At 34.9% G+C, this 10,513-nt stretch overlaps 1 protein-coding gene across 2 annotated transcripts in view; it reads right to left on the bottom strand.

The window, feature by feature from the left end:
- Nucleotides 1–2,229: 2,229 nt before the first annotated feature.
- Nucleotides 2,230–10,513, bottom strand: part of TMEM161B (transmembrane protein 161B) — a 46,921-nt gene continuing 38,637 nt past the window's right edge. For both annotated transcript variants that reach the window (XM_026718852.2, XM_026718859.2), the window contains 5 exons: nt 9,901–10,041; nt 8,850–8,963; nt 8,261–8,435; nt 4,379–4,475; nt 2,230–2,612 (listed from right to left, as the gene is read on the bottom strand). In XM_026718852.2, the coding sequence (XP_026574637.1) occupies nt 2,335–2,612; nt 4,379–4,475; nt 8,261–8,435; nt 8,850–8,963; nt 9,901–10,041 (805 nt within the window). In that variant the 3' untranslated portion in view covers nt 2,230–2,334. The remainder of the gene's footprint in view (nt 2,613–4,378; nt 4,476–8,260; nt 8,436–8,849; nt 8,964–9,900; nt 10,042–10,513) is intronic.

Here is a 10,513-nt window from a genome sequence, read left to right as displayed (position 1 = left end):
GAAAATAAGCCTGTTTGACAATGCTTAAACCTAACCATCAGTATTGATAATATATTAGTCTGATTGGGCACAAATTAGGACTTTTAAAATTAATTTTGAAATCGTAGTCAAATTTGCAGCTGTATTAGATTGGAAGCAAAACTTATAAAATGTAAGGTATATAATATTGGCAAGGAGTCAGCTTGAATAGTTTGTATAAGTACTTTTAATATTGAGCAGTTGGATAGAGTTCCATTCAATATTTTGATTTTTGTAGCTATCTGTATATTTCTTTACTTTTTCAGACGTGCACTACTCTTTGTATCCATTCAGATAATGTGACCTAATTTTAATTTTTGAGAGGATATACTTCAACCTAAGGTTGTAGGAAATAACAAAAGGACTATGGTTGTGACTCACTTTATATCAAGAAATTATAGGTCATGATTCACCATTTGGACAAATATTTGGAACTGTCTTGCCCATCTATCACTAGTATATATACCCAGTCATTTCTGCTGAGAGAATATGGTCTTAAATGTTTTTTTAAACATGGCTAATCTATGCATTTATATTATGATCATAATAGTCAGATGGAAGGATAGTTATCCCACAAAAGGAATTTACTGTAAAGAAAACTTATATAAATGAAATTATAACTTTTTACTTCATAAAATATTGTGGTTCATTGGCTACCTGATCAAAAGAAATGATTGTGTGACATTGATGATATAAAGCCCCAAATTAATTGATGACTTCACCCAGTGGCTCTATGTAGAGCTTCAAAAATATGGGAGTATGTAGATGTAAGTATTAACAGTGTCATAACTAGCAACTGACATGCGTTGGTATGCCCATGGAACACATCTGCTTCATGAGCTGCAGTCATTATTGGTTTGGTTTTGAGTGCAATTCAAGATGCTGGCTGTCACCTTTGGCATAGGACCTGATTACTTATGGGATCACCTGTCTCTCATAACAACTGCCCAGGAAATTTGATGAAGTTCCTTTAATTAAATAACTTCATATTTCAGAATCCCTGGTATATTCCTATGTAGTCAAGTCAATTCTCTAGAACAGTCCACCCCCCAGACCTATATAGCCCCATTCTATGTTGTTGTTTGGAACTGTGAAGATCTGGGTCACCCAGACCTTTGGCAAGGGAGAGCTTTCACTTTATCATGTTTGCCATCTTTTATCTTTATTTTTTATTTATTTTATTGCAATTTCTTTTATTGTTGTCAGCCACCAGAGTCATTGATAGTCAGGTAGCATACAGGTTTAATCAATTATTATTACAAAGCTTAAAACTATTTGTGCTGGGATAGTCCTTACCATTATAATTTTGTTATAATTAATAAAATTTGCTCATCCAGCAGTATACATTTCACTGCTGATGTTTTCAAATAGTGTTTATTGAATTATACTTGTTAAAATTAGTTTAGTATTGATTAGTGTCAAACAACATCGACTAGTGCTATAATAATGGTATTTGTTAAATTATGGAACCATAAAAGCTAAATACATTTCTAGTTAATTATTAGCACCAATACTAAACATTCAATGATTCATATGGCCATTTATTATTTTTAAAATGATCAATGAGACCAAAACAATGTAGTTATATTACTCTTATAACATGAACTTTTAAAACTTCTCGACACATTACATTATGTGGTATAATGAGATGCATGAGCATATTATACCACTTCACATAATTTAATATGTGAATGTGCAGAAGTAAAGTACGTGTAGTAAGCATTCAAACAATTCATGAGCTTACTACTTGCAGATTATATACACATTCATTTTAAATAAATGGGTGCTCAGAGGCACATGCTGTAACATCTGAGAAACTTACTTTCCTGAACTTTCACACAAGTGATGCAGTACGAATATGAAAACACTTCCTGCAGAATAATTCTTCTGTATTCCATGCACTTACAAAAACTCTATTCAGAATGTTTCCTTTACTGTAATATACAGTATTTCTTTTGTCCTGTGGAATTAGTTTGCTTTTCAAAAGAAAAGTCATCCAAGTTTCTGACTCCTTATATGACCTTTAAGCAGTCACCATTAATATTATATTTTTATCTTAACACCATTAAGACCAGTCAATCAATGACTGAATACATCATGCTCCCAGGGCAGGATGGAACTCATGAAAACAAAAGATACTTAAAAAAATTTCAAAGTAACGGTATTATGAAGTCATGGTTTTTTTGATATTATACACTACATTGCTTGTGATCATAAAGAGGTATTAAAGGAATGAAACTTTATTATGTTATTTCTTCCAATATTCTCCTGCTCTGTTGGGGAACACAGCCTGCTTTGAATGGTTGCTTTCTAAAATCATGCTACTGTCAAGTATTGATGGTAGAACAGCCCAAAAAGGCTTGTGGAAAAAAGACAAGCAGCAATCCACCAAGTGAGAAATGAAAGGAGTCCTCTGAACAACAGTGGAGTGAAAATGTTCTTCAGGCTATCCAGAGCCATTGTAAGCTGTATTACGGTTACCTTCATCTTTCTATCATCAGATGATGATTCAGAGCTTGCTGAACTGCTCTGTGTACTGTCCTCTGGGGGTAAATCTGAGGTTAATTCTGGATAAATGCCCCATGAATAGTTACCTACAGAAAAATAATTAACATTTTAAATCATTTTAATCACATGCTTCTAAGAACAAAACTGCATGCTTATTAGAAAATGCAAACAACATTTTCAATAAAGATAGAAACAACCATTTGAATCCTAAGACACTTGGTGCAACTTTTTTGATATTAATTCATGCTTCATGTTTTTTGAAAAGATGAAATATTCATTTGGAAATATTTGGAAAGAAGAATTATTAAAGAAATTTCCAGAAAAGATAGGCATTTCTCAACAAATTAAGCTTTTACAAAAATTATCTATGTTAATGGCAAGGAAAATGGAAATAAAAAACCAATTATGTAAAAAAAAATAAGTTTGCAAGTACCATAAAACAGGGAAGTGGCTAGCATATAAATTACAAGAAGAAAATGATAATGAAATTACAAAAGAGAGATAGCAATAACACTTAAGACTTATATACTGCTTCACAGTGCTTTTTACAGCCCTCTCTAAGCAGTTTACAGAGTCAGCATATTGCCCCCAACAATCTAGGTCCCCGTTTTACCAACCTCAGAAGGATGGAAGGCTGAGTCAACCAGCCTGGTATGATTTGATCCGCCAAACTGCAGTCAGCTGGCAGTCAGCAGAAGTAGCCTGCAGTAAGCACTGCACCACAGTGACTCCTATAGATACTATACTGATGACAATGTGGCATTCAAAAAATATTTCATCAATATTATTCCAATTTGTATGAAAAATGACATATCTCTAAAACTGATGAATATCTAACAAAGCAAAATTTACCAAGGATTACAAAGAAACAGAGATAGATTCTGAAAACATCTATAAGAATAAGGGAAGTTTCTAAAGTTATAAAAAAGATTAAAGTAGGAAAGGTTCCTGTACCAGATGAATTATCAGTTTCTTATGTTTTGATAAAATATCTTTACAATTTTCACAAAATATGATGAATACAGGGAGAAAAGATTGCAGAAAGGCCAATTAGAAAGAGGTCAATATAGCATTAATAGCTAAAGAAGGACAACATTTGACTTGAAGACTACTGCGTGCACAAATATGTAAAGATTCAGTAAAGACCCACAGTGGAAAAATGCTTGATGAAGATCACAGAATTTGCTGAAATCACTAAATTGATTTCTTTAACCAGAGAGAAGATAATATCTGTGTTTATTATTGATTAGATCCCCTTTATGGACTTTTTGCATAAAACAGAAAAAATGAACTTATGATTTAGATTATAGAAAAAAGATAGTTACATGGTAACCAAAGAGTAACAGGTAAATTTATGATTTCACTTATAACTCCTGTAAAGAAGACTTGAAAGCTACTGCTACCTGTACCATCATTCATTCATTCATTCATTCATTCATTTTCATTCATTCATTCATTTTCATTCATTCATTCATGCATTCATTCGTGTCTGTGTGTGTGTGTGTGTGTCTCCTTTCTTGCACTCTTTGATTTTTATATTAGTTTGTCTTAGTTTTTTTCCCTCCTATTTACAAATCTTTAATAATAATTATATATACATGAAATATGTCCTACAACCAGCAGCATTTCTGTTTCCGGTTGCACAGGGATACTTATGGCACATATTAGTTCAGAAATTAACAGATGACTGGTGGGATGGAAATAGAGAAATGAATAACCAAGAAATTAACTTTTTGCATCTGCCTATGTCCTACTTTCAAAATGAACCCTCTGTAAATGATTTTTGTACCTAATATAATTTTTCCAGTAAGTACCCATAAGCATTTTATTTCATTTATTGAATATTTCTTACCTAAAGTTTTTAATAGAAGAGTCATGTGCAGCAACATAACCAGAGGTGCCACATATTGAAGAGCAATTATACAAAGATAATAAAACACTCTGGCCACCTGAAGTCAACAAAAATATTGCACAATTAGGGGTACAAGACAATACTATTATGTAAGTATCATAGCCAACAACACACACAGTTAATGGTATAACCATATTAAATACTTTTATTAAATGTGTTGACAATCAACCACCCAAGAGAGAGAGCCCAATACTCATCTGCTGGAAAGGAAGCAGATCTTAATTTTTCACTTCCTGCCCTGAGCCCACAGAGAATCAATAATTGTTCTCTCAAGAATTAAAATGTGGACTCAAAACAGGAGTTAACAGAATGAATAAGCAGAAGGTAGTGCCACCCTAATCCAACCAGTCTTCCATTTTCTTTTCAATCCCCTCTCTATTAAGCATGCATTTCTAATCCTGAAAAAAATGGATTTTTCTGATTCCTCTTTTGACTCAATTCAATCGCACATAGTTTTGTAGCAATGCTGTTATAAAAAGATCTTGTTCTGTAATCTGAAAAGTGAGTGATTTACATTAAGAATATATTTGCTGCTCATGAACACACATGGCTAACTTGTGAAAAGCAAGCAAACAGTGAACAATTTTGAAAAGCAAACTGTTTTGACACTTTCTCCTGTTACTTAGTTATTAAAGTCCAACCCAATCTGATCAACTCTGGGCAGTTTACAACAGTAAAAACAATAACAAAATAGATCATGTTGTGTAGATTTCAAAAGGAAATCTACACAACAATCAATTAAATAACTGAAATTTCCCACAAAAAGTCTGGTGATAAAGGATGCACTTCAGATGGTTTGAAGAGGATAGATGCCATGACACGGGCCACTTCCTGCTATGCTGTTTAATAGAATAGAATAACAGAATTGGAACAGACCTTAGTCTAACCCCCTGCTTAGGCAGGAAACCAGCGGTGGGATTCAAATTTTTAACAACTGGTTCTGTTGGCGTGGGTTAGGTGGTGGGCATGGCTTAATGGTCATGTGACTGGGTGGTCATGGCTTGGTGGTCATGTTTTTGGCTGGGTGTGGCCAACTCAATATCACTCACATCGAGGCACGCATCTCCTCGCCTGGCCTCTCAAGACTGTGGGGATGCTGCAACAAGTGTGAAAAATGGTCATAAGTCACTTTTTTCAGTGCCATTGTAACTTTGAATGGTCACTCCACACAAGCAAAGTATCAGCAAAGGAGGGGGAAAAAACTCCAGAGACATTCCTGAGACAGGAAGTCTAGTCCTGCCAAGAATGCAATAAGGGTTAATGGAGAGGCAGTTTCTGTAAGCAACACCAGAATGTTTCCTTCCTGCCTTCCTTACAGGATTAGGCCAGTAATTTCTCCTAACAACTGGTTCTCCGAACTGCTTAGAATGTTAACAACCGGTTCTAGTGAATAGGTGCGAACTGGTAGAATCCCACTCCTGCAGAAAACCCTATACCACTGCAGACAAATGGTTATTTTAATCTCTTCTTAAAAACTTCCAGTGTTGGAGCATTTACAACTTCTGGAGGCAAGTTATTCCACTGATTAATTGTTCTAATTGCCAGGAAATTTCTCCTTAGTTCTAAGTTGCTTTTCTCCTTGATTAGTTTCCACCCATTGCTTCTTGATCTACCCTCAGATGCTTTGGAGAATAGTTTGACTGTCTCTTCTTTGTGGCAGCCTCTGATATATCGAAACACTGCTATCATATCATCCATAAACTTTCTTTTCATAAGACTAGACATATCTAGTTCCAGCAATCGTTTTTATATGTTTTAGCCTCCAGTCCCCTAATCATTTTTGTTGCCCTTCTCTATATTCTTTCTAGAGTCTCAACATCTTTTTTACATCATGGAGACCAAAATTGGATGTAGTATTCCAAGTGTGGCCTTACCAAGGCTTTATAAAGTGGTATTAACACTTCACGTGATCTTCATTCTATCCCTCTGTTTACGCAGCCTAGAACTGGTTGGCATTTTTGGCAGCTGCAGCACACTGCTGGCTCATATTTAAGTGATTGTCTACTAGGACTCCAAGATCCCTCTCATAGTCACCACTATTGAGCAAGGTACCACATATACTGTACCTGTGAATTTTGTTTTCCTTGCCTCAATGTTACTTTTTTCACCATTGAATTTCATTTTTTTAGATAGCACCCAACGTTCAAGTCTGTCAAGATTCTTCTGTATCTTAAGCCTATCTTCCGGAGTGTTGGTTATTCCTGCTAGCTTGGTGTTGTCTGCAAATTTGATGAGTTCTATCACTGAATATGTGAAGAGTACTGGGCTAAAGCAGAGCCCTGGGGTACCCCCTGCATACCTCCCTCCATGTAGATGCAGTTCCATTGAGGACTACACATTGAGTGTGGTTGGTCAGCCTGTTACGAATCCATCTGGTGATGCTGTCTAACCCACTTTTTTCTATTTTATCAAGTAATAGGTTACAATCTACTTTGTCAAATGCCTTACTGAAGTCCAAGTAAATTACAGTATATTGACAGCATTTATTTGGTCCACTAATTTTGTCACTTTGTCAAAGAATGCAATAAGATTCGTCAAGCACGATCTGTTTTTGACAAACCCATGTTGGCTTTTGGTTATTATTTTGCTTGCTTCTAGATGTTTGCTGATTGGTTGCTTATCTTTTCCAGAATCTTCCCTGCTATTGAGGTCAGGCTGATAAGTCTGTAGTTTCCTGGATCTATTCTCTTTCCTTTTTTGAATATGGGAACCATATCAGCTCTTTTCCAGTCCTCTGGCAGCTCCCCAGTGCTCCAGAATCTTTGAAAGATATCGTGCAGTGATTCTGAGATCACATCTATCAGTTCCTTCAGAATCTTGGGGTGTAATCCATCTGATCCCGGTGATTTGAACTCGTCTAGCATAGACAGGTGTTCACTTACCATTTTCTTCCCTATTTTAACTTGTGTTCCTAATCTGCTTTTTGTGGTGCTGTTTTTGATAGGTTGGACTGTTTTTCCCCTTGTGTAAAAACAGATGCAAAAAATGAGTTAAGTAGTTCTGCTTTCTCCCTGTTGCTTGTCACCTTCTTGCTACTTTCTCCCAGCAATGGACCAATTGTTTCCTTGACTTTTTTCTTGTTTTTAACATATTGGAAGAAGCTTTTTTTATTATTTTTTACTTTTGTCACAAGCCTTTGTTCGTTGTGAGCCTTAACTTTCCTCACTTCATCTTTGCAGGCTTGGGCTATTTGCTGATATACTGCCTTAGTTATGTGCCCCTCTTTCCATTTTTTATACTTGTCCTTTTTTGAACCCAAGCATGCTCTCTCTGTCTGACCATATGGCAGGGACAGAAACTATAGGAGATAAGTAATCCCTCAAGTCAAAGGAAAGAAATTAAGAGTTAAGGAGGTACTCTCAATATTTAAAAAATCATTCCAACTTCTCCCAAAACATTTACTTTTATTCTAAAAGGGATAATATTTCAGAATGCTCTTATATTTGCTGTTTCTTATTTAAAATGGAATTTCATGTGTTATTTATGTCTAATCTCTTTTTCTAAATTGAAAAAGACAAAGGAAGCTCCACACAATTCTATTTATATAAAAATATATAAAAATACTTGCATACAATTTTATGAAATAGAGTATATGTTTAAAAAAACAATAGTAGTATCACTCAAAATTAATGAAAGATTAAATTATCAGTCTTACTGCCAGACTAACTTAACCTTAAAAGTAACTAAAATAATATTGTCAGGGTTTCTAGAAAAACACGTCAAATTCTGCCTGTTTAATTTTAAAAAATAGCATCATGCTGATTAATTAAAACTTAAATGGCTTGTTAATATATATTTTGATTATTGTAACCTTAGGCTTACCATTTTCTGCAATTCAACAGTACTTATTCTTCCAACTTCTTTTTTCATTTGATCCACACATTTCTGTGCTAAATTCAGATAGGCTTGGAGATGGCTGCGCATCATGGCTAACCTCAAAGCACACAGGAGAATTATAATCCATAATCTTAGAGTATCAAATGTAGCTTCTGACATTCTGTAGATTAAAGAATGAACACAGAAATTTTCTAAATATCTTTCCACACACCCCATACCTCACACAAGCACACATGGAAGCACTGTTGTAGTAATACTGGGGAGAAGATGAGAATGGCAGATGGGAATGTGTTCCTGTGAGAAAGAATAAATGAGAGGAGAGAAATGTGGATGTATCAAAAGAAATCAAAGAAAGGAGAACTGCTTGTGCCTCCAGGAAGGGCCGAATGGATAGAGATAAAAATAGAGAAGAGGAGTCCTTTGCTTTCCTTCAGAAAGATTGAAACCATTTGTCCTAAAAACTAAGGTCATTCTATTCTAATTTTTAAAAATAAGAATATAACTACAAAAATATTACATATTTAATATACACTTATTTTTAGGTTTAAAAATAAAGATTGCCAAAGCAGCTTACAAAGGCACATTTTCTTTTCCTAATGGTGGGTTCGTAATATAATCCTTGGTGATTGGCTTTACCCATAACAACACCATAAGCAGAGGTGCCAGGAAGTTTATATGAAGCAGAGTTCTGGAAGAGACAGAAAGCAAGATAAACACATTGTATTATTACAAAAAAGGGGGTATTTCTAAACTATTCTATATTGAAAGCAAGAGAAATAAATACTAGTCTTACTGATTTCTGCTATATTCTATGTTGATTTTTTAATGGTTTCTAAAGAGCTTGAGAATACCTTAGAATTCCTTGTGAGCTTATCAAGTTGTCTTGTGTAAAATGAATAATACAAATTCACTCCCCAAGCCTAATTTGTTTGCCATTACCAAATATTCCCTAATATATACAGGAAAGTTTGGAAGCTTGCCCTTTTGAACAAGGATGCTGTGAATGATTACATATATAGTCCTCAACTTATGACCACAACGAAGTCCAAAATTCAAGTGAATTTAAGATGTTGGTAATGACATTTAAAGCCTACATGGCACATTATTTGAGGGACTAACCTAGGTTACATCTACCCATCCTATCAGGTTTGGTGGGAATGGTACATTAAGGGTCCCACCCTTTAAGGAGTATCATCTGGATAAGGCAGAACAGCAGTTTCTGTCATGGCACTTACCCTTTGGAATATCATTCTTCCCCAAGATCAGAGTAATCAAAGATAACACACTAATGGATAATAGGAGAGGAGAAAAAATAGGACTGTATTCAGATAACTAAAATGTAGAGGGGTGAACAAATGAGTATCTGGATAGAACTCATCAGTTTAGTCCTCAACATTTTAGGTATCCAAACATAGTCCTATTTTATTCCATACTCTCTTAATCCATTAATGTGTTTTCTTTTAAAATTGTTCATGAATTTGTAACTGCATTTTAATAAGATTTTAAATTCATTTTAGAAACACATTCTGAAATTTGGAATAAAAAAACAGAGCCATGTTATAAGAATACTACTACTGAGAGTGGAGAATACACTTTAAGTTGAAATCTATACACTTTTAGCTTACTGGGTGATTTTTTCGGTTGTTAAACTCAAAGCATCAAGATGCATCTGAGCCAGCCTCAAACCAGGGAACGTCAAAAAAGCTCCAATAAGTGAACAGAGGATAGCCAGGAAAAGTTTGAAGGTTAGCTTAGAAACAGGACCCCTAAAAGAGAAAAAATGATAATTAGCTTCTCTAACATTTTAAAAGTGTTTTTTCTACTAACAATGCAGGTGACCGAAAGTGAAGCAAAATAAACAAAAAACTTATATAATTGAAAATTGGAAATATTATACCAACTTATGGTTATAAAGTAGCAAAAGGTCATATTTGCACAGTCTTTAAATACTGGCTCCCATCTAACAAGCTATGTGTCTGTCTCCTGCGTCGTAAATTTCACCTGAATCTAACAGAATTTTCTTCTTGGCCACAAATTGATCCTGCAATCATGTAGAGGCCTCTACTTATGCTCAAGATGTTGGTGTTCAACTTTAAATCCATTCATGGCATGGGACTAAGGCAGACTACCTCTGCCTCATTTTACCTGCCCACCTCACCAGGTCCAGCAGAAAAACTATGCATAAGTTCAACTGCCTCCATTTAGTGGCCCTAGACAGCAGGTTTTTCTGCAGTGGCA

The sequence above is a fragment of the Pseudonaja textilis genome, chromosome 2 (genome assembly GCF_049901715.1).
Source record: "Pseudonaja textilis isolate UNSWEBS1 chromosome 2, rPseTex1.2, whole genome shotgun sequence".
NCBI lineage: Eukaryota > Metazoa > Chordata > Lepidosauria > Squamata > Elapidae > Pseudonaja > Pseudonaja textilis.
This window is presented reverse-complemented; position numbering and strand designations above follow the sequence as displayed.